Source organism: Arabidopsis lyrata (genome assembly GCF_000004255.2).
Source record: "Arabidopsis lyrata subsp. lyrata unplaced genomic scaffold ARALYscaffold_4, whole genome shotgun sequence".
NCBI lineage: Eukaryota > Viridiplantae > Streptophyta > Magnoliopsida > Brassicales > Brassicaceae > Arabidopsis > Arabidopsis lyrata.
The window spans coordinates 21,699,624-21,725,853 of NW_003302552.1; the positions used below are offsets into that span (position 1 = coordinate 21,699,624).

The window sequence follows — 26,230 nt, forward strand, 5'->3', positions numbered from 1 at the left end:
CTTATTGATAGTATTTTTTTTTAATCTATATATATATTTTTGGAGACATTTATGAAATAGATCATGGAGTTCCAACTTAATTACGATCAAATACTATTGATATTAATTATTTAGATTTTAAAATTAAATCAAGATATTAACATAAAAAACCATTTCCAAAAATTTTAACATAATATATTAAACATAACTAATCCTTGCCACAATTATATCCATATTCAATTCGATTTCGATTTGCGTATTCGATTTCTTTAATTTTGGCCATTCAAATCTTAATCCGGTTTTTAATCTTCAATCTTGACTGTCGGTTATACACAATTAATTCAGAAATTATTATATATAATTAATTATTATTAAATAAATTTTAAAAATCTATATATAAAATCAAAATTTTAAATTGAATCAAATTATATGTCTATTAAATAAAATATTATTAAAAATAACAAAATGATGTTTAATTTCACGGGACAGAGTTATATAGTGGACGGGTTTGGATCGATATTAATACGGGACGGTATTAATATCACGGATGAAATCTTAAAATTAACAATCAAAATATAATTATATAATCTTAAACACTTAACAAATAAACAATATGAAAAATACAATTTAAAATTGATTTTTTTAGTTAAAAATCGACCCGTGATATACCGCGGGATAAAATCTAGTAAGCAAACAAGACGGGATGCAATAGGATTCAATCAAATTCGATTTGAAAATAATAAAAAAATCCCAAAAAAAAATTGTAATCCTAGTTTGACTTCTCAATGCTCTGTATCTCTCAATCACGCATTTATATATTATATCGTTTCAAGGCTTTATCTCAGTATCTCTATAACCAGAGATTATTTCAAGATCTACTTCTCATCTTCATTCTTTTTTTATCTCTTCTTCTCCAACTTCTTCTGAATCAAAACTCTTCAGCAAAAATCAAGAAAAGCTTTTAGTTCAAGACAAGAGAAAAGCAACCAAAGATGGCACAGTGAGTGCTTTTTTCTGATGCCAACCGTTTGAAGATTCATATAGTAGAGAAATTGTGTTAACAATCTTTAATGTTTTGAAATTAATCTGCAGTCTTCAAAGAACCTTTCCTACTGAGATGTCAAAGGGTAGAGCTAGCTTTCCAAAAGGCTTTCTCTTTGGAACTGCTTCTTCTTCTTACCAGGTAAATTATTTCGAATCAAGAACTGAGAACTAAAAAAACATTACAAGATCAAATGATATTTACTTTAGTTTTGTTTTTTTGTAATTAGTATGAAGGAGCAGTGAGTGAAGGTGCGAGAGGACAAAGCATGTGGGATCATTTCTCCAACAGGTTTCCTCACAGAATCAGTGATTCTAGTGACGGAAATGTCGCCGTTGATTTCTTCCATCGTTACAAGGTACTTTTCTTCTCTTCTTGTTCTGTTTTTTTTTTTTTTCCAATTTCTTACTTGTCAAGTTACAGCAATTGAAGATCTGTGATTATTTTCTTGTACAGGAAGATATCAAGAGAATGAAGGATATAAACATGGATTCGTTTAGGCTTTCCATTGCTTGGCCACGAGTTCTACCTTGTAAGTATACCACTGGTTTCGAAACCTTATTTTATCGACATTCGGTGGCGGTTACCAAATCGATACTAATAATCCCTGGTGGTTGATTTTGCGGAAAACAAAAACAGATGGCAAAAGGGAGAGAGGAGTTAGTGAAGAAGGAATTAAGTTTTACAATGATGTTATTGATGAACTCTTAGCCAATGAAATCACTCCTCTTGTTACTATCTTTCATTGGGACATACCTCAGGATCTTGAAGATGAATACGGCGGTTTTCTAAGCGAGCAGATCATGTAAGCCAATTCATTTATTTGAACTTTAAAATACAAGTTCTGGATGTATCCATTCGAGAGATTTATGTTAGGTCATGTGTTTATGCAGAGATGACTTCAGAGACTATGCGAGTCTCTGCTTCGAGAGATTTGGGGACAGAGTGAGTCTGTGGTGCACTATGAATGAGCCGTGGGTCTACAGTGTCGCGGGATATGACACAGGGAGGAAAGCGCCAGGAAGGTGCTCGAAGTATGTTAATGGGGCTAGTATTGCTGGAATGTCCGGATACGAGGCATATATTGTGAGCCATAACATGCTTCTAGCGCACGCAGAAGCAGTGGAAGTGTTTAGAAAATGTGACCATGTAAGAAGAGAGTTTAAATATCCATTAATGGATCATATTTCACTTTCCAATATGTTTTGTTGTATTGATCTGATTTGAATACAATGCAGATTAAAAATGGAAAAATTGGGATTGCGCATAATCCACTTTGGTACGAGCCGTATGATCCGAATGATCCAGAGGATGTAGAAGGATGTAATCGAGCTATGGACTTCATGCTTGGTTGGTAAGTCATGACTAAAATTCAAGTTGATAAACTTCATTTTTCATAGTAATATCTATTGTTACGAATCGACATTTAAATAATATAGTCCAAATGAGAGATGAGTCGGTCTATTCATTGTCGATTAGTTTTGAGTCGATAGAAATTCACAAAATTTATTAGTTTTTGATTGTCTTCTTGTCGCGATATTTTGGCAGGCATCACCACCCGACTGCTTGTGGAGACTATCCAGAAACGATGAAGAAATCAATTGGAGATCGATTACCGAGTTTTACACCAGAACAATCCAAGAAACTGATAGGCTCTTGCGATTACGTTGGTATAAACTACTATAGCTCACTTTTTGTGAAGAGTATCAAAAACGTGGATCCTACGCAACCTACTTGGAGAACTGACCAAGGCGTAGATTGGATGAGTATGTCTTTTTGATGATAATGGTGATTATGAATAATGATGATGATGGAAACTTTGTGACTAACCTATGGCTCATTCTAAACACAATTCGCAGAAACCAACATAGATGGGAAACAAATAGCGAAACAAGGAGGATCAGAGTGGAGTTTCACATATCCAACAGGACTCAGAAACATTTTGAAGTATGTGAAAAACACTTATGGCAATCCTCCGATTCTGATAACCGAGAACGGTATAGTCACACTAAATTTCTTGACATGAGTAATTCGTATATATCTCTGTTTCTTGACATGTGACATTTTGACATTTTCTGTGATAATCTCAGGGTATGGTGAAGTAGCGGAACAGAGTCAGAGTCTGTATATGTATAATCCTTCAATCGACACAGAGAGATTGGAGTACATAGAAGGACATATCCATGCGATTCATCAAGCCATCCAGTAAGTTAGACACATATGACTAAGTATATCTAACTTATAAGCATATCTGAAAATCACTGAAGATATTTTCTATGCCTTGAATTTAACAGTGAAGATGGAGTAAGAGTGGAAGGTTATTACGTATGGTCATTGCTAGATAACTTCGAGTGGAACAGTGGATATGGAGTAAGATATGGTTTGTATTACATAGATTACAAAGATGGGCTTAGGCGATACCCGAAAATGTCGGCTTTATGGTTGAAAGAGTTCTTGAGGTTTGATCAAGAATCTTCTTCGACGTCTAAGGAAGAAGAAAAGAAAGAGAGCTATGGAAAACAGCTATTGCATTCTGTTCAAGACAGTCAATTTGTTCATTCCATTAAAGACAGTGGTGCGTTACCTGCGGTTTTGGGGAGCTTGTTCGTTGTGTCTGCTACTGTTGGTACTTCTCTGTTCTTCAAAGGAGCTAATAATTGAAACAGAGAAACAAAATCTAAAAAAGTGTTGGAATTTGTTGTTGTTCTTGAAAGATTGAAGAAGAACCATGTTATAAGATGAAAAAAAAAAAGAAAAAAAAGAACCATGTTATAATTTGTACTATTCTTTTCTATAATTTATTGTGTGTTTTGTTATTGGAAACTTGTTTTGATCTAAATCGTTGAGAAAGATTCAGTGTCTCTGTTTATATGGGCCTGAATGATCGGCCCGTTAAGTATTTCCTAAAAGCTAGCCATATTCAGTGATCTCATTATTCGTTATCCTTATGTAATCACAAGAAACATATTAGCAACCTTCACCAAGCCATCTAGTAAGGTGAATTATTAAATTATTTTTCTTAAAAGCCTTTTACTTGCTTCACAAAACATGTTTATTGATTTGATGATCAATATTTATAAAAAAAATTAATCGAAAAATGAAATATTTTTGAAATGAGGATGGGGTACAAGTAGATGGATATTTTGCTGGATAATTGCGAATGGAATAGCGGGTACGAAATACGGTATGGGTTGTTCTATGTAGACTATAAAAATGGGCTTAAAAGGCATCCGAAAATGTCAGCAATGTGGTTCAAGGAATTTTTGAAGAAAATAAATAAAGACATGGTGAAAAAGTCAAAAGTTAAACGACCTAAGATTTCAGAATTTTGAAGCTGATAAAATAGTATGTAATATAATAAGGCTTACTATGTTAATCTTGTTTTTTTTTCCTTATCAAGGGAGAAGAGTTTTTTTTTCTCCTGTCTACTAGTAGTCTAGTATATATTTTGAAGAATCGAATTAAATATGGTTTCCCAAAACTTGCCAGAATTGAAAAGAACCAGCTGCCTTTTTGGAAAAAAAAACATATGGGCTTCAAAACTAACTAGGGATATATTGGGCTTAAAATCTTGAAGCCCGTTATGTAGATACCCGGTCATTTGCATTACTGTTCTTTTTTTTCTTTTTTGTTCTTCCAACTTTTAGTTTATCTTTGTGAAGCAAAACATGTAAAGCGACGTCATTTTAATAACATGGATTATGTGGATTTAAAATTTCGTTGTGACACAACGATATCATTAATACAAACTATTACATTATGTGTTGTGGTCAGATAAAGATATAATTAAAGGGATCCACCATAATTACATTGATTTTTTCTTCTTTGACATCATATATGTCAGAACATTGATAAATTCGTAGATTTTGATACATGTATAATACTAAAATACAATATTTCTTATCACATACTGACATAAATTAGCTTATATGAATACATTTTTTATCTTTCACAACGGTCATCTAGCTTTAAAAGAAATGATCTAGATCAGGAATCAGGATTATAAAATTGGAATTGTTATTAACTCCGCAGCAAAATAAAAAGGGTGCTACAACTAATGCAATAAAGAAAGCCACATGGGAGTTAAAGAGAAGACAATGGTCACATGCCATAATTCTAGTGTTTGTTCCCTCTCAACTACACCTCCATTCTTCTTGTTCCCATCTTTTTTTTTTTTTGCTTACTCTTCTCTTATCTTCTTCTTCTTCTTCTTCTTTCCTTTAAAACATTTCTTATGTTTTTGAATAATGTGTCGAACGTCTATTCCATATGTTACACAAAGCGGTTTTGGTGTCTCTTAAGCTATTAACATTCACCACTATATGATATTTTTGATTACGTAATGTATCTTTTTTCTGTAAAAGTATTGTTTCATCGGGATTGATATATTCGATTCCAACTGAACTGAAACAGATCTTATTGTAATATGTTAAGATCTATGCAATAGATATACGACAAACGAAAGAAAACTAACAAAAACCTTAAGAATTAAGATAATGATAACAAAATCAATCGACAGACAGAGTCCAGGTTCCTAGTCTAGTAATAATGAAGGATAAGACATTGTCGTCGGCTTTAAATGGGCCATGAACCCATATGCGAAACTTCTTCATGTGAGCCATCAAATTTGGGGGCACCCTTTGTTTTTCTTTTTCTTTTACCCTTTTTCTCCTATTATGCTGGTTTAATGAATTCATACTTCTCTACGTTGACCTTCTTGTGTATATACAAGTCAAGGGGCTTGATCGTCTTTTCCACAACAAGATTAAAACTGGAGGAAAAATAATTTTGAAAACGATCGATGATGATGATGATGTTGGTTGGCCACTAAGTTTGGCCAATCGGCGTCTGTTAATGTCCTTGGTTCCCATATGATTGGCGTATTCTGAATGAGACCAAAAGTCCAAACCTTATATCTGTTTGGTCCATTGTATACAAAACTGGTTTATTACATTAATTATCTTTGCCTACTTAACAAGGCACCTTGTGGGGATCTTATTGACTTTCGAATTAGAATTAGATAAATTACTCAATCCCCTAGATCGATTTTTAAACAAATGTGGTTTTCATCATTTTATCCATGAATGTTTTAGTCCTATAATCATTATGGATATATATCATTTACACAATGGTGCGATCTTGTCCAAACAATCAAACATACGACTGATCAGTTAACTATTTGGATTTATTAAGACATATTTAGGTACTACTTAAGTGTTTGGCTAGTTAAATCCATCGTTTTCTCATCAATAATACAAAACATGTCTATGTCATTTATATACTATACTACAAAACATGAGAAAGTGATCGCCTTTACCTTGCGATGGGGATAAGATAAGAGAATGCTCAGTTTTTTCTCACATGAGGATGGTCCCATCATGTTTTCACATCTTTTATAAGAGTTCATTGAAACTTGGACAATATGATATCATTATTAAAAAAATTAATTATCCTTTTCTGCGATCGAATTGAAACTTTGGATCTTGGGTTTAGTGGGAGGCCTTATCACATTATTGATTTAGTTCATTACAGTAATGATTCGAAGAGTGCACAAAAAAATAGTTTTTCTTTTTCTAGTTACCTATAGATCGTGTTTACTTGATTTTCAAGTTCCGAGTACCTTTCCATTTCCACTTTTGTTTTATTTTTTATCTAATCATTTGTAGTCCTAACACGTCCAAAAAACTCAAAATTAAGCATGTGTCATCTCCAAAGTTTCTGCGAATATAAAATTGTCACGTGGCAAATTTCCATAAATCCATAGAACATACTGTAGTAAACACGCAAGTACATTAGTGTTTCATACGCAAACAAACATCTCCCATTCTCAACTATGATTGCAATATTTGAAGCAATAATGCTCTCTTGTATTGTTTACAGAATTGAAAAAATGTCCATATATAATTTCAGGTTATTATTATTGCATCATCATAGAGTTTTTTTTTTTCTTTTTTATTATGTAAGGAAAAATCATGATCATTCAAAAAATGTTGTAACAAAGGTTTTCTTGATGAATAAAATTTAACATTCATTCAAAAAAAAACAAAAAAAAAGAGGAAAAATCATGATCATTCCATGATAATATTAGGTTTTTGAATCATATATTAACACGAACAAAGTACTTCTTTCATCATAAATCTTTATTTTTACTCTTAATTATAACAACAGAAAATGTCTTTGAAGTCATTACTGATCTTCCCAGAGATTACTGCGACACTACGTGAAGACCTCTTTAGGGTTTCGACTTTCGAGATACATACTATTGATATAATAATTACACTTGTGGTCTTAAGCCATGCATCTTAATATTAAAAAGTACATATATCAAAACAACTTGTGAAAATACTCTCTTTCTTAATGATTTTATTGGCCATATAAAATTCAGGAGATGGGGTTGTTCTAATAAGAAAGTCTCAATTAGAGGTTTAACCATAAAAACAAAGTCTTAATGGTGGTTCAACTCCTTTCACAAAAAAAAAAAATTCACAAAAAAAAAAATGGTGGTTCAACTCCTAGCTGTCATCGATATGTCCCATCGTAAATGCCTCAAGGCATCAAGACAAGGGAAAATAATAATCCTAATCCTAACTGTACTTAATTAAAACTATACCAAATTAATTACTTAAGAAACTAATGATTCTTAACCAAATTGATGTACCCACCAATAGCACCATCTCTTTACATTTTTGCTAATCTTTTTTTCTTCATTTTCCCCCACTGAATAAAATTAGTCGATTATTCTGAAATTGCTGAACGGATTAGATGACTGAATCATTTATGAAATTTAAAAATTGTATGCGTAAAGTACACCTTTTCACCAAATCAAGAACACAAAGTATATTAACTATGTATGGTAGGAGTTGTTAAGCTAAGTAAGTTGTTACAGATGACGAATGCATCTAGAAGTGAAAGAATTAGATAAATGATTAAGATAGCTTCGTCCTTATTGCTGAATGATTAGGGTTTCGAGTTCTCTATTCTATATAATTAACTAATTAAAACCTCTAGAATTTCTGTAATCGGTATTCAATTATGTATTTGAGACAACGACATTGTACTAGCTCAATATATACATGATACATGATATTGAACATTAGTTTGATTATAGTTATAATTTCTATATATTAAAAAAATCTTCTAAATTCTTTGTAATTCTGTTCAGTCAATTTATGTTTTAGTTTCCAAGATAGAGGATTTAACTATTAATCTGCGCGTGTCTTAAAAAAAAACAACTTAATTACAATAATTAATTAATATAACAATCAAAATGTTTGGTACATACGTTACATATATATAAGTATGTGTACACTACACATGCATAAAATGCCCGCGCATATCTACAATTCGATAAGTATACATATGATATGTAACTAATAATGGACATTAATTATTCCATATGGTAAAATTCCAGCTAAATTTACATATAATAAATATGGCATATTAGTTTTCGTATTCACAAAAAAAAAAAAAAAAAATCGTATGTATTTTGATGCACGTAGGTCCAACTTCATTGCCGTCAAAGAGGGATGATAAAATTCTTAACATTATTGAGCAAATTCTTGATATTCTTTCTTTTTTCTTTTTGGTCCATATATATTCTTCTTCTTGTATAACGTTAACTGAGAATAATTCCATCCATTAATACTTCGAGGATGTTTTATGCTGCCCAATAACTAAATTCTATGGGACTCGGGGTTTGTTTAATCTCAGGGAAACAACAATATATGTACTATGCATTGGTTTTTAATTTACAAGAAAAACAACACTATGCACTAATAAATTTCTGTGTGTATTTATTGAGTTCGAAAACGGTACAAAGGGGGAACATGAGGACAGATCTAATAACACAGTAGCACATGAAATCGAGATTAAAGAAATAATATAACCATTGATATAATCATATAATGCTTTATAATCTTATGGTAAGATTATCATTTTGTTCTAACTCGAGGAAGTGGTGCAACGTGATGACATTCTAAAACTCCACTAATCCAACGGTTCCCTAAAATTCCGACGAATATTAAATAATCGTAATATTCTACGATTAAGTCTAATTTTATTTTTGCATCAACTTCGAATAATGTCATTTGGATAAGGACGAAGAAGCATGAACTCGTAAGTCGTAATTCGTCTGCGTTTCCCACATCACAACCTAAATTCTAAACCAAAATTATTGATCCTATTATTTGGTTGTACTTGTCCCATTTTTATTCCCTTATTTATGCTATTGTTCCTATTATTATTTACATATAATCATCATCAAAGTTTGAGCATCTGAATTTCACAATCAAACCCAAGAAACAGCTATTTATTACGTGAATCGATACAAAACCAAAACCTAAATTGTTTTGGATATATGTAAGTAGTATAGGAATTTTTAAGAGCAATAGAAAATTGTGTATGTTTGATGTCTAAAATAATTATAATCATATACAATACAGATTAAGATTGTAACTGCATCCATTTACTGTGCTCAAAAGAGAAAAAAAAACTGCATCCATTTACTTCTTATCTTTCCTGAAAATTGATGTTTTAGATTTTTTTAAAATATGTTTATTTGTAGTTAAAATAAAATTTAAATACTAAAATAGATATTTTAATAGGCACCTCACCAAAACAAAGGCTTTGGATTTATAAAAACAAAAAATATCAACTATAATTCGAGGTATTGTTTTATTTAACTTAACACCAAATATGAGATACTACTTACTTAGATAAATTATTTCTTATTCCTCCAGAACTCCATCCACAAACTTGTCTATGGGTAGGTACATGATTTTAATTACTATTCTTTCGAAACATTAATGGTCGTTATTAACTTGGTCAGCGTCTCAAAGTGTGTATGATATTATCATATTAATGTATATTCTTAAGTAATTGTTAGAAATGTATGAAACTTTGCAGTATTTTTTAGATATAATTAAATGGATAGTCAGACACTAAGGACAGACAGATCTAGCTAGGCCAAACGATAATAAACCCCATTTTATATGATCTAATTAATTAAATATCATTTTCAGTAACCAAACCAGAATATTCAAGTCCACACGAAATACATAATACTATTGTCTACTTGAACTCTTCAAACTTCTACGTCATATGATATTCACAAGTTGCTAATTTAGAATATTAAAAAAGCTTTGGACTCTTACACATTTTAAGTCTTAAGGAAGAAAAAAAAAAAAAAAAAAAGTCTCAAGGAAGAATAATTGAGGATGCCATCGGTACAAACGCAACAACCACATTTAGTCATTATTCTTTAATTATGCTATTTTTTTCAAAAGTTTAATTAATAGTCCAAAAATTTGTCGATTTTTCATAATGTAATTGAGTTATGACAGTAAATTCAGTCCCATTTTAAATATGTTTTCTTATTAAAATTTGGGATTTCTTTTTTAAAAATTACACAACAATTGGTATCAATACATTGAGATGCTGAAAAAACTAGTTGGAGTGATTCTGATACCATTTAAAATTGCCACTCAAAAACAATTGAACAATTTTTTTGTAATAGTATAATGATATAGGTTTTAAATCGAATATTATAGTTACGAATAGAAAAATAATTCGCATCAATCTCTATGTTTTGGTTAATAAGAATATTTGGACAGTGAAAAGTCATACTTTAATTTTTCTCATATTTCGACGTGAGACATGTGAGTGGCGCAGATGGACACGTGGCAGTTGATAAGACGTTTAATTTTTCTGACGTGGAGAGAATACCGATGTGTCAAGTGGATTTCCAGCTGGCATACACTCGGATAAAGAGGTTGGATATAACTTGTAAAGTAATTTAAGACAAAAGAATTTCCAAACAAAAAAAAACATATTCTAAGAAATTACCTTAATAACATGTGACTTCTTAGCTTACTTTATTTTGTAAGATGTCGTAATAATTCCTTTTTTTTGTATGTTCCGTTTTCCATTTTTCTCTATAACTCACTTGTAGAAAAAGAATTTGTTGACCAAACTTACATAATTATACTACAATATTAATAGCAATCATTTTCGTTAGGGTATATAATATTCGAGGAGCCAAAAGAAAGTTTTAATAATTAATTAATTGTTTTTAGGTATAGGGCTTATTAAAGAAAAGGTTTTCTTCCCAATTCTTCTGGCTCCACATATTTTTTTTTTGTTATCAAAGTAAAAGCAGATTTTGGGAAGAAAACGTTCTTCTGCTAAATATGAAAAGAAAACTTTTACCTTATTTTTTTTATTTTACTTTGATAACAAAAAAGAAAAAATGTGGAGCCAGAAGAATTGGGAAAAAAATTTTCTTCTGTAAAACCGCTCCAGTCAGACCCTAAGTGTATACACAGGCTGTCGTGTGAGCTTTATTTATCTTTTGTTCTTCGAATGATGCAAATAAACAGCTGGCCGTATCATAACAAGACACTGTCATCGTTGTTGTTGTACGCAAAGGATATACACATTTTTGTGTTTCTATTCGTAATTATGGTTTGTGTAATTTTTTGAACTTTGACATCAATAAATTGGTCTCTTTCGGACATACTTTTTCTATTATTTGAAATGAAAAGTGATTGGGGTTCTCCTTATTCCATATCATAACTCATTAATTTGTTGTTGTTGTGGAAAGTCATATTACAATTATGCAACAAGTAATCTAATTCAAATGAAAACTTTAACCACAAGTGTTTAATTGTATTTATATATTTATCATAAAATTTGTAAACATCTAAAAACTAAAAACACAGAACAACGACATAGCCGGTTTTGGCTATAAGCCAATAAACTCGTGTTTACGACTGTTATTTTTTTCACCGAAATTATTCAAATTTTTTCTTTGACAAAAAATGAATGTATTATCATTTCCCATTCATTATATCATAAATACTTGAAGCACAATTTTTCTACATACTATTATTTTGTTTTTACTTGAAGCATATTAATTGAGTAGACTTTGATATGTTTTTAAAATATTAATTGAATATATCAAGTATGGCTCATTATTCATATGCAGAATGAATTTAAAACTTAATGGACCTACCAAAAACTTCCAATGACTTTATCATTCATAACACACACAAAAAACGCATTTTTGTGGCATCTTCTCTTAATCACAGAATTTTTTTTTCCAATCACTTGCTAATCACTTAAGAAAAGAAACTACAAGTCAAAACAATTAAAACAATTAAATTAACAAAACAGTTAAACAAATTCAAAATAAAAACTGCCATGTGGTCTCTTCTCTGTTTCTCTCTCCCTTCCTTTAAGAACGCGTTTGCAGACTTTGATCAGACTTCGCGTTCCCGCCGCCCATCTTTCTCTCTCACACGTTTCTTTTTGTCTCTCCCTGATTCAACGCCGTAGCTGTGTGACTGAACATTGCAACGATTTCTCAAAACCCAATTCTTTCTTCTCAAAACCCAAATCCTTCTTCTTCAAAGACTCTGTTTATTCTTTCTTTCTTCAATGGCGTTATCGAAAAACAGTAACAGCAGCAGCAGCAACAAGAAGAAAGTTTCTTATATCTCAGTCCCTTCTCAGATCATAAACTCTTTATCATCTTCTTCTTTGCAATCTCTTCTTGTTTCTCCCAAGAAATCATCAAGAAGCATCAACAGATTCAGCTTCTCTTATAGAAACCCTAGAATCTGGTTCTTTACTCTCTTCCTCGTCTCACTCTTTGGAATGTTGAAACTTGGATTCAACGTTGACCCAATCTCTCTCCCTTTCTCACGTTACCCTTGTTCAACGAACCATCCATTAAGCTTCGACGGTGAACAAAACGCTGAATCCCATCTGGGTTTGGTTCAAGAATCGAATTTGGCTCCTGGGTCTTCGAATTCGAATGGGATTATTCAATTAGACGGTGGAAAAAACGAGACTTTGTTGACGGAAGGTGATTTCTGGAAACAACCTGATGGGTTAGGGTTTAAGCCCTGTTTGGGATTTACAAGTCAGTATAGAAGAGATAGCAATTCGATATTGAAGAACAGATGGAAATATTTGCTTGTTGTTGTCTCTGGTGGGATGAATCAGCAAAGGAATCAGATTGTTGATGCTGTTGTGATCGCTAGGATTCTTGGTGCTTCTTTAGTTGTTCCGGTTTTACAGGTTAATGTCATTTGGGGAGACGAAAGGTATGAAATTTAAACTCATTATAATCTTTGAAAGAAGAAGTGAGAAGATTGTGACATTGTTGATCTAATTGTTTGTTTGTTTGTTGCAATTTTAGTGAATTTGCGGATATATTCGATTTGGAGCATTTCAAGGATGTTTTAGCGGATGATGTTCATATAGTGTCTTCTCTACCTTCTACACATGTAATGACGAGACCTGTTGAAGAGAAGAGGACTCCACTTCATGCTTCTCCTCAATGGATTCGTGCTCATTATCTTAAGCGAGTAAGAACTTACCAAAACAATCTCATTTGATGTGTGTTGTTTGACTAGATTGAGCTAATTATAGTGTTTTTCTTTGCTCTGTTTTTTGCAGATTAACAGAGAAAGAGTTTTACTTCTTCGTGGCCTCGATTCAAGACTCTCCAAGGACCTTCCGTCTGATCTTCAGAAACTCCGATGCAAGGTGGCTTTCCAAGCGCTGAGATTTTCTCCGAGGATTCTTGAACTTGGTAACAAGTTAGCTTCAAGAATGCGTAACCAAGGACAGTATCTCTCACTTCATCTAAGAATGGAGAAAGATGTTTGGGTTAGAACTGGTTGTCTCCCTGGTTTAACTCCCGAGTACGATGAAATAGTCAACAGCGAAAGGGAAGCTCACCCTGAGCTTCTTACCGGTAGATCAAACATGACTTATCACGAGAGAAAACTCGCCGGTTTATGCCCTTTAACTGCTCTAGAAGTCACAAGGTATAATACCAACTATATGAACAAATCCTTTTGCTTATGGTTGGACATTTCAGTATTTCGGTTTTGTGTGATACTAATATTTTGTTGCCATTCCACAGGCTGCTTAAAGCATTAGAAGCTCCAAAGAATGCGAGAATCTATTGGGCAGGAGGAGAGCCTCTAGGAGGAAAAGAGGTTTTGGAGCCACTAACTAAAGAATTCCCTCAGTTCTACAACAAGCATGATCTTGCTTTACCAGGCGAGCTTGAACCATTTGCCAAGAAAGCTTCGGTTATGGCTGCTATCGACTACATTGTCTGCGAAAAGAGCGATGTTTTCATACCGTCTCATGGAGGAAACATGGGACATGCGTTACAAGGGCAAAGAGCTTACGCTGGTCACAAGAAATACATCACTCCTAATAAGAGACAGATGCTTCCTTATTTCATGAATTCGTCGCTTCCTGAATCGGATTTTAACAGGATTGTGAAAGATCTTCATCGAGAATCGCTAGGACAGCCGGAATTGAGAATGAGCAAAGCCGGTAAAGATGTTACAAAACATCCTGTTCCAGAGTGTATGTGCTCGGATAGACGACAACAACAACAACAACAACAACAACAATCCGATGCTTAAGCCTTGAAGGACATTTTGATCATTTCACATTATTGGTGGCGCTGAAGATGAAGAAGACGCCGATTTTTTTCCTGATCACCGGAGATTGATTGAGGAAGACGATTCGTGGTGGTTCGTGCGATATTCTTTTAGTTCGGTTTTAATCTGATCATTTTTCAAATCTTTTGGAGTAAATATATATTCGTTATCTGTTTGGGAGATTATTTTACATGTTTTTACGATATACGTGGGAAGTAGACTAGTGAGGTTATAAGATATGATTCTTTGATTCGTTTTATTTGGGCTGTAATTATATATTACAGAGTTGTATACGGTTCTAGTTGTTCTTGTGAAATAAATAAAGCAATAGTTAATCATATCCTCCAAATATTTATCTTTTTATTTTGTTTAATTCACCTAACCGTAGGTTTAAATCATGAATATTCCAGCTGCAAATCAAAACTCATATTCAATCATAGTCAAAAGATGAGATAATAATAGCAGAGCAGCATGCTGATGATGACATTAAAAACGACGTCGCTTTTGTTCTGTTTGGTTTGGTGTCTAAACGATGTCGTTTAAATTAGGGCTTCTTTTTTGTTACAATACGACGCCGTGTGCTTTCTCTTAGATTGAAGTCAAACAGTCTTGTTCGGGTTTTGGGTTTTGAGAGACGGTTTTGGCTTCTGGGTCGGTCGTGTTTGATCAATCTTCGTATCTCGAAAGGGTGAACTTTGTTGGGTTTGGCTTTTGCGCACTGTTGAATCAACTTTTCCAGGTTTGGTTTCGTTTTCTATTCGATGAACTCAAATTAAGGACCTTTATCGTTTTTTTGGTGTGCTTCCAATTTCTTTTACAGTTCCTTGAACTCAATTCATAGAGCTAATATGATTATATCATTAGGTTTTAGTGAATTCGTCTAAATATTATTTAGCTGTGAATTGAATGAAATAGATGCCTCGAAGACCATCATCAGGAAGAAGAGTGTTAAAGTATCAGCCTTTAGCATTTTCACCGTTTATGCGGTTACTTTCCTTTGCTTCAATGGCTAGGCGTAATTTGCCTCATCCTGAAGATTGTCAATGTTCTGATGAAGAGATATCTTTTGGTGAGTAAACCTTAGTGTGTTTGCGATTTTTCTATTCACAAACATTGTAATTGTAGTGATGTATCATTCTAATTTTGTAGATGAAAAGGAAAAGATCCCTAATTTATCTAAGAAAGGGAAAGAACAACAATTATCGGACTCGTCTGATGAAGAAGATTCTCAGGTAAGGGATTAATTTACTCTTCTGGTGGTTTTGTTGTAGTGAAAAAGATCCCTAATTTATCTTTTTTTCTTTCAATTCTTGATCTTTGAAGGAAGATGTGCAAGCAGACTTTGAGTTCTTTGATCCTAAACCTACAGACTTTCATGGGGTTAAGATCCTGTTACAAAACTATCTCGATGACAAGGAGTGGGATTTGAGCAGTTTTGTTGATTTCATATTGGAGCAAACAACTGTAGGAACTGTTGTGAAAGTAGCAGATGATGAGGACGAGTCAGTATTTGCTCTTGTCACTGCTCTTAACATGGCAAGATATAAGGCAAGTCACTAGAAAACTCCCTCGAATACACGCTTTGTTTGGTATAATCTTACATGAAACTTGGTGATTTGGTTTTGTGAGGCTTGTTAAAGTAATTCTAATCGTAGAATGTGTTTGTTGCCGTTTGTTCAGGACAACAAGTGCTTTAGAGACTTAAAAGAGTTTCTTCGAAAAGTTTGTTCAGAAAAGACTATAGCGAATAATCTAGAAATGCTCTTAGAGAAAAAGGCACAAGATGTTGGTTTATTGGTATCTCAAAGAGTGATGAACCTTCCTCCACAACTTCTTCCTCCACTGTACGATGGATTGTTCGATGAAGTCTCATGGGCCACTGAAGACGAGGTTTCCATCTTTTAAAATAAGCTTATAGGTAACTTCTTTTGAGCAATACAAATATAACAGTTTTCAAGTTTTTTTTTTGTTCATATAGCCTACAGAAGAGCTTCGAAGATCATTCCGCTTCAAGTCATATCTTCTAATTACCAAGATTTACAAGGTAATTTTTTTGTATTATGCTAAGATTTCATATTGTCCAGCCTTCTTGTTTTAACAATATGATAAATGTTCTTGGTTATATAGCTGAAGAATCCTAAGCAGAGAAAACCTCGACATGGTGAAGACATTGAAGAAACAATATTTCTTAAGCCTGAAGATGAACTCTTTCTTGAGGTAACTTATTCTTATATATATCTACTCGACTGCCCGTGTGCAATAGATAAACATAATCTCTGAACATATGTTGGAAAAACTGCATTTGCAGCTTAGCTCTTGGTCCTTCACATTCCCTATGCGCTCACAGCTCGTTACTTCCCAAGAAGTAAGTTTATCTCTCCGACTTATACACATTGTTTTGATTTCAATTGTTTCTGGCTTGTCATGTTTGGTTTATTGGCGATTCTCACAGATGAAGAATTATCAGTTGATGGGTTTAGTGATGGCCGTGGAAGCAAACAAGATTCCTAAATTCAGAAAGATGTTGAACTCTCTCATCGATGAACAATGATGAACATCTTCTTCTTAAAGATTCGATTAACGGTTTAGTTGTAATCGATTCCCGCCAGTTTTGTTTGATTCGGTCAACGATTATTGAGGTTTCTTTTGTCTGAAACAATGTCTTGTGAAACTCTATAAAACGCACAACATTATGAATCTTTATCAGTCAAGATTATTCATCTTTCGAATTTTCTAGTGATTGGTCTAAGGCTTTAAGCCCATAAAAGAGTAGTTTTTATTTTAAAAGAGACTTCATAGGTCAAAGAAAAAAAAAAAACACCATGGCCCAAAATGTTGATACTTTGATTTATTTATACAAGTACCCCTGAATTCTTTGACACCATATCTATATTTTAATTCTCATTTCCTGGAAAAGTGAAGGAGTCACCGTAATCTGAAACAATCTGTTCATATGATGAAGTAGTTTCTCTCGATCTCCTTCAACGCGTAGAAAATTCCAACGACAGAACGTGTTAGTTCGCATGATGTGGCGAACATCTGTTGTGTCTCGTTTCTCTTCAAGGATCTCTGCTTCTTCTTCGTTACCAAACCCTAGACTGATTCCTTGGTCCCGCGAATTATGTGCCGTTAATAGCTTCTCCCAGCCTCCGGTCTCGTCTGAATCAACTGCTAAGTTAGGGATCACTGGGGTTAGATCCGATGCCAATCGAGTTTTTGCCTCTGGTACTGTGGCAGCCACAGCTACCACCGGTGAGATTTCGTCTAGAGTTGCAGCTGTGGCTGGATTAGGGCATCACTACGCTCGTTGTTATTGGGAGCTTTCTAAAGCTCGACTTAGGTATGTGCTTACTTTTCGATTTCTCATGAAAATTTTGAAATTTGGAAATTTCCAATTGTTGGATTCAAATTCTCATTTGTTTGATGTTTGTATAGTATGCTTGTGGTTGCAACATCTGGAACTGGGTATATTCTGGGTACGGGAAATGCTGCAATTAGCTTTCCGGGGCTTTGTTATACTTGTGCCGGAACCATGATGATTGCTGCTTCTGCTAATTCCTTGAATCAGGTACGAAGTCTATGGAATATTGAAAAGTATATAAATTTCGAATCCTTGTTGTGTTTATGTAGTTGATCTTACTTGTTTGTTTTTTCATTTATTAGATTTTTGAGATAAGCAATGATGCTAAGATGAAGAGAACAATGTTAAGGCCATTGCCTTCAGGACGTATTAGTGTTCCACACGCTGTTGCATGGGCCACTATTGCTGGTGCTTCTGGTGCTTGTTTGTTGGCTAGCAAGGTGAATGTTTGTTTTTATATGTGATTTCTTTGTTTTATGGGTTGGTGATGATAGAGAGATTGTGAGTCTAAACTTTTGCTTCCACGACAAGGTTATTGCAGACTAATATGTTGGCTGCTGGACTTGCATCTGCCAATCTTGTACTTTATGCGTTTGTTTATACTCCGTTGAAGCAACTTCACCCTATCAATACATGGGTTGGTGCTGTTGTTGGTGCTATCCCTCCCTTGCTTGGGTAAATCGTTGCTCCTTTTCTTCTAGTAGATTCTGTTTTGTGAGGGTTGCATACTGCTTTTCATTCAAAATGGAATCATGGTTTGCCAAATTTATGCTCATCTGTATTTTGTGTGTTTTCAGGTGGGCTGCAGCGTCTGGTCAGATTTCATTCAATTCGATGATTCTTCCAGCTGCTCTTTACTTTTGGCAGATACCTCATTTTATGGCCCTAGCACATCTCTGCCGCAATGATTATGCAGCCGGAGGGTAATACCATATTAAGATTAGAATGTCTCCTTCCATCTTGAACTAATTCATTTCCATTGAATGATCTCAGTGTCCTAGATAGTCTCATAGCAGTCGACTTTGTGGTGGCTAGATAATGAGTTCTTTTCGCTTAGAAATGAACATTCACAAGTATTGCAAACGAGATCCAAGTTCTGATTTGTACCTTTTACCTTGTTTTCAGTTACAAGATGCTGTCGCTCTTTGATCCATCAGGGAAGAGAATAGCAGCAGTGGCTCTTAGGAACTGCTTTTACATGGTCCCTCTCGGTTTCATCGCCTACGACTGTGAGTCTTGTGGATTCATCTTTCTTTACTTAGAAGGCTGCACTACTGTTTCTGATTTTTGCTGTGTCTTTCCATTTTTGTGATAGGGGGATTAACGTCAAGTTGGTTTTGCGTCGAATCAACACTTCTTACACTAGCAATCGCTGCTACAGCTTTTTCATTCTACCGAGACCGAACCATGCAAAAAGCAAGGAAAATGTTCCATGCGAGTCTTCTTTTCCTTCCTGTTTTCATGTCTGGTCTTCTTCTACACCGTGTCTCTAATGATAATCAGCAACAACTCATAGAAGAAGCCGGTTTATCAAATGAAGTAAAACCTCTCAGGCGAAAGAAACGTGTGGCTCAACCTCCGGTGGCTTATGCTTCTGCTGCACCATTTCCTTTCCTCCCAGCTCCTTCCTTCTATTCTCCATGATAAAACATTGAGCAAGCTCTTAAATTTTTGGGGACAGAAGTGGAGAAAAATTCTGAAGTTTTAATCTTTGGTTAATAATGAAGTGGAGAACGCATAAAAGTTTATGTTTTTTAATCTCCACATAATTGTATTTTTTTTCTAAGCATGTTTCATATGATACAAAATAAAAACTGTCTGGTTTAATGAGATTCTTGTCTGTCAAATTGGTGGATTTTTGATGGGTTTATTAATTTATATGTGTTGGTTCTTAGAAACGGAGTATTAACGAATTTGGTTCGCTTTTGGTTTTGTTGGCAATGAAATACGATAACCGATGTTGGCAGAGAGGTAAATGACTAAACCGGATTGGTTAAAGGTCTCGACGGCTGTGAAAATCGGAAATCAGGATTGAGGACATTGAGCTGCGGCGAAGATGGCGATGAGGTTGAAATCAATGGCGACTTTGCCAAAATTGATTCAAAGTATGAGAAAAGAAGTTCCGAAGCATGCGAATCCTGTTTTGCCATCTCTAAGACGAGCTTTTTCTCTCTATGATCAGATCAATCTCATAGACAATGTTCCTGAAGATCAGCTTCGCTTCCAAGAGTAATCAATTCCAAGCTTTCTCTCTTGTTGTTCGTCGTTAATTTTGGATTTTCCAGACTGTTTCTGGGTTTAGGTTTTTAGAATTGGAACTGTCTAAATCCGTGGTGGTTGATTCTCTTTACCTAATTTGCAGATTTAATGATACGAGTTTCACTGTGAATGGAGTCAAATACGAAGGAAGCTTACTCTGTGTAGGGAATTTGTTAATGTCATGGAGTCCTCGTAAATTCTCCGAGATCACCACTGATAGGTATCTTCTCTCTTCTCTAATAAGGGAAGTGTTCTTGAGCAATGTAGATACTTCTTTAACTGTTATTATCAGTCAATGTTTCCAAGTCCTAGATTCTAACCAATGTTCTGTCACCAAATCATATCGATTTGAGCCGATTTTGTACGACTGTGTTTGAGTGAAAGTTGTGTGCTTTTAACAAAAGATTGGTTGAAGGTTTTCAATGTTCATTGTTATCAGAGGATTTGAAAGCTTTGTCAATTTGAAGTGTTATTTGCTTCTGTTGAATGAATTCTGTTGTTAAGCGGTGGCTAAATGTTTGTACTTTTCTATTTCCATGGATGCAGCTTGTCTATCTTCCAGACAGTTCGACCTATTCCAGGTAGGTTTTATCGTCTTTTGTGTTCCCAAGAGTAATCAGTTCAAATAGATTCACGTACTTGCAACAAGAAACTAGATGATACATTAACATGTGAAAATAAAACCGTATTATTACCTCTGGTTAATCAATGTTTGCTGCATATTAGCTTCAGTCTCAGGTCTTATTAGATATTCTAAACTAATAATTGAACTGTGTGTTAACTAACCCTCCAGAGCTCTTGATTGTTGGTTGTGGAAGAGACATTCACCCGGTAACTCCCGAGGTCCGTCAGTTTGTGAAGTCACTTGGCATGAAACTAGAAACAGTTGATTCTGTAAGTTTCTTTTAATCCATTACTACAGGCTTCTTCTCTAGTCCCAAGCTTACTTCATAATTTCTTATACGCTTATATCGATTACTTTAATTCAGAGAAATGCTGCATCAACTTACAACATTCTGAATGAAGAAGGAAGAGTCGTTGCTGCGGCATTACTTCCATATGGAGTTACATCCTAAAGAAAACTAACAACTCGAAGTTCCATCTTTCTAAGCTGTAAATGATTTTTGAGACTTTCCTCGGAATCTCTTCCGAAAATAAACCGAATTTCATCCGGAGTTTTTCTTGTGTTTGAGCTATATAACAAACGTTGTAACATCGGGCGACTGTTTCTAGCGTTTCTCATCTTTTCCAGAGACACTTGTAGCAATGAATGGGATTTCAAAATTCTGAGTGTTTGGTTATAGAGAAATCAATTACAGTTGGAAATAGTTACGGTTAGTTAAAAACTTAGAAATGACTTTTTGAGTATATAAAGAAGAAGAAGAAGAAGAGTCATTTCGCGGGCAAGAAGAAGGAAAGACTGCTTTTACTGTGTTAAGCGCTTTTCTCAAAACCCTAAAATCTCTCTCCGGATCCAGTTCTCGAACATGGCGTCTATTGTTCAACCATCGCCTACTTTTCCGGCGCTACATCTCCGGCGTTCTTCTCTGATTCGTCCTCCTTCTTCCGTTCGATTTCCTCTAGTAAGTCTCATATATTTCTCTCACTCTCCGACTCTATCTTTCTATTTGGTATCAGTTGTTTACACAGTCTTCGCTCGAATCTGATGAATCTTGTTCTCGATTGTTTCTGTTGGTTGTGGAATTGAAGAAGTGTAACGCGGCGGATCCGTACAAGTTCGACGGCGGGAACTCTGCCGGTTTCCATCTGCTTACAGGCGACACCGTTCCCGCTAGCTTTTCGAGGTCTCGTTTGGAAGATTCGATTTACCAGAACACCACACGACTTCGTATCTTTTCCGGCACTGCTAATCCTATTTTGGCTCAGGTCCGTTCTTAACTATGTTAATTGCAAGATTAGTAGCTTGGAACTGAAAATTTAGTCTAGGAAGAAACTGATATAGACTTCGGATAGGTCTTTTAAGTGCAGGAATTAGTAGCTTGAAACTGGAGATTTGTTCTATTGCTTCCTAAACGATTAGGAAGAAATTGGTTTAGAGTAAATTCTGGAATCGTCTTGTTTCTTCATTGGGTGTTTTACGCTGATACAGGAGATTTCTTGCTATTTGGGTCTGGAGCTTGGGAAAATCAAGATTAAACGTTTTGCTGATGGTGAGATCTATGTTCAGCTACAAGAGAGTGTTAGGGGATGCGATGTGTTCCTTGTACAGCCTACATGCCCACCTGCAAATGAAAACCTTATGGAATTGCTCGTTATGATTGATGCTTGTCGGAGAGCATCAGCCAAAACCATCACGGCTGTTATTCCTTACTTTGGTTATGCGCGAGCTGATAGAAAGGCAAGTCTTTTTTGAAAACTATAGAATCTGTCTTGGAATCAATCTTTCTGTCAAAGCATTACATCTTCGTGTACATGTATAATAGTTTGTTTCCAAGAGTAATTAATTCAGTTTAAGTAAGATCTATGGGTAGTTAGTATTTACAAGTAGTCAAACTGGCAACTTAGTTTTCTGTATGGATTTGATCGATTGTCTCATTCCTATGGCTTCATTTAGTTTCTAGTTGAGAGTTTTCATTTGACTCTTTCGTTCTACAAATTCTTGCAGACTCAAGGACGTGAATCGATTGCAGCCAAGCTTGTGGCCAATTTGATTACACAGTCTGGTGCAGACCGTGTCCTTGCTTGTGATCTTCACTCCGGACAGTCTATGGGCTACTTTGATATTCCAGTCGATCATGTTTATGGCCAGGTAAAAAAAGGTCTTAGAGCGTCAAGTTCCTTTTGTGAAAATCGATTTTCTTATGTCTCCTTTTCCTTGTGCTTAATATTCATGAACAGCCTGTCATACTTGATTACCTAGCAAGTAAGGCCATATCCTCTGAAGATTTGGTGGTAGTTTCACCTGATGTTGGTGGCGTTGCAAGAGCTCGTGCTTTTGCCAAGAAGTTATCTGATGCACCTTTAGCAATAGTTGATAAAAGACGACATGGGCACAATGTTGCAGAGGTAAAAACCCATTGGCAGATACATTTTAACCAAGAGTTGAAATTTAACAACCTGTTTCATGTAGGTGATGAACTTAATCGGGGATGTTAAGGGGAAAGTAGCCATAATGGTGGATGACATGATTGACACAGCGGGTGAGTAAATAAGTCACGTGCTGCATAAAATCTTTAAACACTCTCCATTATGCTTAGATACTAACGTTAGTTATATCATATCAGGAACCATAAGCAAAGGTGCGGCTCTGTTACACCAAGAAGGAGCAAGAGAAGTATACGCTTGTACCACTCATGCTGTTTTTAGGTAAGTCCATGAAATATTTTCTGTGTTGAAATCATAAACAGAGAACGAAGCTTATCAAATGCATTTGCTGTGTCTATTATTCGGAAACAGCCCTCCTGCAATCAGTAGACTATCGAGCGGACTGTTTCAAGAGGTGATCATAACCAACACGATTCCATTGTCAGAGCAAAACTATTTTCCTCAGCTTACAGTACTCTCAGTAGCAAACCTTCTTGGGGAGACCATATGGCGTGTTCATGATGATTGCTCTGTGAGTAAACATAAACACTGCTTCAAGTGCAATTTTTTTTTTAAGAGAAATTTTGGGTCTAATAAAGTTTTTTTCTATATATATTCTTAGGGAGCCATTGAGCCATTTTCGACGTTGGGGATTGATTGAGTGATGGAAAAGGGTAAAGAATGGACTTATTGCTTCTCAGTAGTCAGTAGTATGAATTTCTGATGATGTACAAATTCTTTTCTGCTGTAAAAATGTTAGACTTGAGTGTGATTGTTAAGAACGGAACACTTTTGTAGAGAAGAAGATTAATGGAACCACGTTTTCAAACTTTTTAAGAATACATTTTTCTTGGTCAATTATGATCCAATCATGTAGAAAATAGTTTCCAGTTCAAGATCAATTATTTCTGAAATATATTGGTTTTTAACTTTTAACTATCAATTATATTATATTTTCAAGCCAAATTACATTTAGACCTAGATCAATGAACAGCCTAGGACTTATATAAGAAAACAAGGTCTAAAGCAATATACTCAAATTTGCAAAACAAGGAGAGACAAAATTAAGCAACGAGGGCCAAGACACCAACAAGCGGAGCAGCAGTGACCGTCGCAGGCTCAGCTTGCTGGAAATTAGTCCTCTCATCTCCATAAACATCGTTATCGTCGGGTCCTCCGACAACTGCTCCCGCTAAAACGTTAGGGTTTGGTGCAGGATTGTTATACCATGCATTGAACCCTCCACTACAAGTCACTGGTGTTTTGTCCTTGTGTATTGATACTATGGAGGCTGCTCTATGGTGTGGTTTTTTGGGATAATTGGTCCCAACTCCAACCATGTAGCTCATGTTCTTGGGGTTCGACCCAAGTATATAGTCTACCTATATAACATGACGAAATCGCAAATTAGTAAATATTATATTGAAAAGTCTTGATATCTTTTCAAGAACATGTCTTATGGTTGATACTATATTAGGTTTTATTAACTACCTGGGAACGAGCGAGGTGGAGAAGATCAGAAGCTTGAAGAGCACCATTGGGGCAGTTGATGGAGGCTTTTGCGGCTTCAAGATATTTAGAATATGCTGAGAGGACGAAAGTAGCGGCTGTGGTGTATTGGAGGTTGTTCCACGGCAAGAAGTAGAGCAAACCGCCAGGGGTTTTCTTAACGTTGTTGTCACCTTTTTGAGCACAGTTGCAGATAAACTGCTCCGCCATACTCTTGTACTCTACGATCTCTTCACTGCTCTCTACTTTCCCTTCAAGTGCAAGCTGCATTTGCAAAATTTTGTATTATGTTTGTTTCTTGTCAAATAAGTTAGTGATATGTTTCTTTAGTGAAATAGTCATAACCTACCTTGGCGACCAAGACTTGTGCACCCACGAACTTATCATCCCAGGCAAAAACAGTCCTTGGACCTCCTGTTTCTGCTTGTGTTAGGTAATCAAGATAAATCTGGTCGTTGGTGGCACGGTGGAGCCAAGCTGCAGCCCACAGCAACTCATCTTCGTATCCACTGCTCGCGTAGAAGCCACCCGCGTTAGGAATGGAGTTTTGGTAAACGCCACGGTGAGCCTTAGCGAATGCAAATAAATCTTTTGCATGACCAATGAGTATTTGGGCATAGGCTTTATCAGATGGTGCAAAGGCGATAGACGCTGCAGCCATTGCTGCAGCTGTCTCACCTGCTAGGTCAGAACCTGGATGTTGAGCATCGATGCGAAATGAAGTACGCGGAGTGGTCATATCCTCAGGTCTCATCCAGCATTTGTGGTCCGAGTTTCCCTCACCCACTTGTCCGTACAGAACATTGGGCTCAGGATGGGCTTTAATGAGAAAATCGGTGGCCCACTTGAGAGCCCTGAGAGAGTTTCCCTTCTCGTGGTGGGCCCTAAGCTGTGATGCCATCTCTATATTGCTCCAAGCTAGCATTGTTGTCGTGAACGCCAACGGAAATCCAAACTTCATGTTGTCTCCGGCATCATAGTACCCACCGGTGAGATCGATCTATACATTTTTACAAATAGCAAATATTTTAGTTGAACTTGATAAACATACATTACAAAAAAAAAAAAAAAAAGGATTTGTGTTTTATATTACATGAGCATCAGAACCGTCTCTAAGAGCAGAATCTCCTCTCCAAGTAACTCTTTGGTTCGAAGGCAATTTTCCAGAACGTTGAGCTTCGAAATACAAAAGACTGTTTCTGAGAGCTTCTCCATAATTTGTAGAGACAGCTTCACGAGCCATCGACATTACTAGTAACACCATGCAAATACTTGTCCATAAGTATTGTGAAGATCCATTTTTCAATTGAGACATCGTTTTTTCAATTAATCTTTAGACGATCTCAAGACCAGTTGTACAATTGATTTTATTTTTTCTTGTGTTTGGCATGTCTATGTATTCAACTATTTATAATCTATATAAGATGGAGTCCATGGCTACTTAAGGACTTACTCAAAAAAAAATTAGCTAAATATGTTGTATTCAACTAAGAATTAAGAATTTTAGATGTCTTTGGTTTTTCTTTAAAATCTCATGTTATTCAACTATTAAGTTCTAAATGTCTT

The 26,230-nt window shown here is 35.1% G+C and overlaps 7 protein-coding genes across 7 annotated transcripts; 6 read left to right on the forward strand and 1 right to left on the reverse strand.

Annotated features, from left to right (window-relative positions):
* The first annotated feature begins 810 nt into the window (after nucleotides 1-810).
* On the forward strand, nucleotides 811-3,871 carry LOC9316186 (beta-glucosidase 26, peroxisomal). Its single transcript, XM_002880073.2, has 11 exons — nucleotides 811-979; nucleotides 1,072-1,162; nucleotides 1,251-1,379; nucleotides 1,478-1,553; nucleotides 1,661-1,826; nucleotides 1,915-2,170; nucleotides 2,260-2,375; nucleotides 2,570-2,787; nucleotides 2,881-3,018; nucleotides 3,112-3,226; nucleotides 3,316-3,871. The coding sequence occupies exons 1-11, from the start codon at nucleotides 972-974 to the stop codon at nucleotides 3,680-3,682; spliced, it is 1,680 nt and encodes a 559-aa protein (XP_002880119.1). The 5' UTR covers nucleotides 811-971; the 3' UTR covers nucleotides 3,683-3,871.
* An 8,308-nt stretch (nucleotides 3,872-12,179) lies between these two features.
* On the forward strand, nucleotides 12,180-14,830 carry LOC9316187 (uncharacterized protein At1g04910). The gene is made up of 4 exons (XM_021028295.1): nucleotides 12,180-13,128; nucleotides 13,224-13,392; nucleotides 13,484-13,857; nucleotides 13,956-14,830. The coding sequence occupies exons 1-4, from the start codon at nucleotides 12,458-12,460 to the stop codon at nucleotides 14,470-14,472; spliced, it is 1,731 nt and encodes a 576-aa protein (XP_020883954.1). The 5' UTR covers nucleotides 12,180-12,457; the 3' UTR covers nucleotides 14,473-14,830.
* Nucleotides 14,831-15,063: 233 nt separating this feature from the next.
* Nucleotides 15,064-17,226, forward strand: LOC9316188 (protein BCCIP homolog). Its single transcript, XM_002880075.2, has 9 exons — nucleotides 15,064-15,229; nucleotides 15,406-15,559; nucleotides 15,640-15,722; nucleotides 15,814-16,038; nucleotides 16,171-16,380; nucleotides 16,469-16,534; nucleotides 16,618-16,707; nucleotides 16,799-16,855; nucleotides 16,943-17,226. The coding sequence occupies exons 2-9, from the start codon at nucleotides 15,406-15,408 to the stop codon at nucleotides 17,039-17,041; spliced, it is 984 nt and encodes a 327-aa protein (XP_002880121.1). The 5' UTR covers nucleotides 15,064-15,229; the 3' UTR covers nucleotides 17,042-17,226.
* Nucleotides 17,227-17,386: 160 nt separating this feature from the next.
* On the forward strand, nucleotides 17,387-19,721 carry LOC9316189 (protoheme IX farnesyltransferase, mitochondrial). Its single transcript, XM_021027832.1, has 7 exons — nucleotides 17,387-17,830; nucleotides 17,926-18,058; nucleotides 18,154-18,291; nucleotides 18,393-18,526; nucleotides 18,649-18,774; nucleotides 18,977-19,080; nucleotides 19,167-19,721. Exons 1-7 carry the CDS (start codon nucleotides 17,514-17,516, stop codon nucleotides 19,493-19,495), a joined length of 1,281 nt encoding a protein of 426 aa, XP_020883491.1. The 5' UTR covers nucleotides 17,387-17,513; the 3' UTR covers nucleotides 19,496-19,721.
* Nucleotides 19,722-19,839: 118 nt separating this feature from the next.
* Nucleotides 19,840-21,394, forward strand: LOC9316190. The gene is made up of 5 exons (XM_021027834.1): nucleotides 19,840-20,080; nucleotides 20,214-20,330; nucleotides 20,657-20,691; nucleotides 20,904-21,004; nucleotides 21,100-21,394. The coding sequence occupies exons 1-5, from the start codon at nucleotides 19,908-19,910 to the stop codon at nucleotides 21,184-21,186; spliced, it is 513 nt and encodes a 170-aa protein (XP_020883493.1). The 5' UTR covers nucleotides 19,840-19,907; the 3' UTR covers nucleotides 21,187-21,394.
* Nucleotides 21,395-21,436: 42 nt separating this feature from the next.
* On the forward strand, nucleotides 21,437-23,995 carry LOC9316191 (ribose-phosphate pyrophosphokinase 5, chloroplastic). The gene is made up of 9 exons (XM_002880078.2): nucleotides 21,437-21,693; nucleotides 21,821-21,997; nucleotides 22,221-22,469; nucleotides 22,737-22,880; nucleotides 22,970-23,137; nucleotides 23,202-23,271; nucleotides 23,356-23,437; nucleotides 23,528-23,687; nucleotides 23,778-23,995. Exons 1-9 carry the CDS (start codon nucleotides 21,598-21,600, stop codon nucleotides 23,814-23,816), a joined length of 1,185 nt encoding a protein of 394 aa, XP_002880124.1. The 5' UTR covers nucleotides 21,437-21,597; the 3' UTR covers nucleotides 23,817-23,995.
* Nucleotides 23,996-24,077: 82 nt separating this feature from the next.
* Nucleotides 24,078-25,997, reverse strand: LOC9316192 (endoglucanase 13). The gene is made up of 4 exons (XM_002881917.2): nucleotides 25,758-25,997; nucleotides 25,014-25,664; nucleotides 24,647-24,928; nucleotides 24,078-24,537 (listed from the first exon to the last, which is right to left on the reverse strand). The coding sequence occupies exons 1-4, from the start codon at nucleotides 25,977-25,979 to the stop codon at nucleotides 24,220-24,222; spliced, it is 1,473 nt and encodes a 490-aa protein (XP_002881963.1). The 5' UTR covers nucleotides 25,980-25,997; the 3' UTR covers nucleotides 24,078-24,219.
* Nucleotides 25,998-26,230: the final 233 nt, after the last annotated feature.

Bases quoted from the DNA above. Each gene is read 5' to 3' on its own strand.
- LOC9316186 (XM_002880073.2), top strand. The intron at 1,163-1,250 runs GTAAATTATTTC...TTTTGTAATTAG, and splicing joins CTGCTTCTTCTTCTTACCAG to TATGAAGGAGCAGTGAGTGA. The intron at 2,171-2,259 runs GTAAGAAGAGAG...AATACAATGCAG, and splicing joins TGTTTAGAAAATGTGACCAT to ATTAAAAATGGAAAAATTGG.
- LOC9316187 (XM_021028295.1), top strand. From the start codon at position 12,458: ATGGCGTTATCGAAAAACAGTAACAGCAGCAGCAGCAACAAGAAGAAA. The intron at 13,129-13,223 runs GTATGAAATTTA...TTGCAATTTTAG, and splicing joins GTCATTTGGGGAGACGAAAG to TGAATTTGCGGATATATTCG. The intron at 13,858-13,955 runs GTATAATACCAA...GCCATTCCACAG, and splicing joins ACTGCTCTAGAAGTCACAAG to GCTGCTTAAAGCATTAGAAG.
- LOC9316188 (XM_002880075.2), top strand. From the start codon at position 15,406: ATGCCTCGAAGACCATCATCAGGAAGAAGAGTGTTAAAGTATCAGCCT. The intron at 15,560-15,639 runs GTGAGTAAACCT...CTAATTTTGTAG, and splicing joins TGATGAAGAGATATCTTTTG to ATGAAAAGGAAAAGATCCCT. The intron at 16,856-16,942 runs GTAAGTTTATCT...CGATTCTCACAG, and splicing joins AGCTCGTTACTTCCCAAGAA to ATGAAGAATTATCAGTTGAT.
- LOC9316189 (XM_021027832.1), top strand. From the start codon at position 17,514: ATGATGTGGCGAACATCTGTTGTGTCTCGTTTCTCTTCAAGGATCTCT. The intron at 18,059-18,153 runs GTACGAAGTCTA...TTCATTTATTAG, and splicing joins CTGCTAATTCCTTGAATCAG to ATTTTTGAGATAAGCAATGA. The intron at 19,081-19,166 runs GTGAGTCTTGTG...TTTTTGTGATAG, and splicing joins CGGTTTCATCGCCTACGACT to GGGGATTAACGTCAAGTTGG.
- LOC9316190 (XM_021027834.1), top strand. From the start codon at position 19,908: ATGGCGATGAGGTTGAAATCAATGGCGACTTTGCCAAAATTGATTCAA. The intron at 20,081-20,213 runs GTAATCAATTCC...CCTAATTTGCAG, and splicing joins GATCAGCTTCGCTTCCAAGA to ATTTAATGATACGAGTTTCA. The intron at 20,331-20,656 runs GTATCTTCTCTC...CCATGGATGCAG, and splicing joins TCCGAGATCACCACTGATAG to CTTGTCTATCTTCCAGACAG.
- LOC9316191 (XM_002880078.2), top strand. From the start codon at position 21,598: ATGGCGTCTATTGTTCAACCATCGCCTACTTTTCCGGCGCTACATCTC. The intron at 21,694-21,820 runs GTAAGTCTCATA...GTGGAATTGAAG, and splicing joins CTTCCGTTCGATTTCCTCTA to AAGTGTAACGCGGCGGATCC. The intron at 23,138-23,201 runs GTAAAAACCCAT...TGTTTCATGTAG, and splicing joins ATGGGCACAATGTTGCAGAG to GTGATGAACTTAATCGGGGA.
- LOC9316192 (XM_002881917.2), bottom strand. From the start codon at position 25,979: ATGTCTCAATTGAAAAATGGATCTTCACAATACTTATGGACAAGTATT. The intron at 24,929-25,013 runs GTAGGTTATGAC...TTGCAAATGCAG, and splicing joins CACAAGTCTTGGTCGCCAAG to CTTGCACTTGAAGGGAAAGT. The intron at 24,538-24,646 runs GTAGTTAATAAA...CATGTTATATAG, and splicing joins TCCACCTCGCTCGTTCCCAG to GTAGACTATATACTTGGGTC.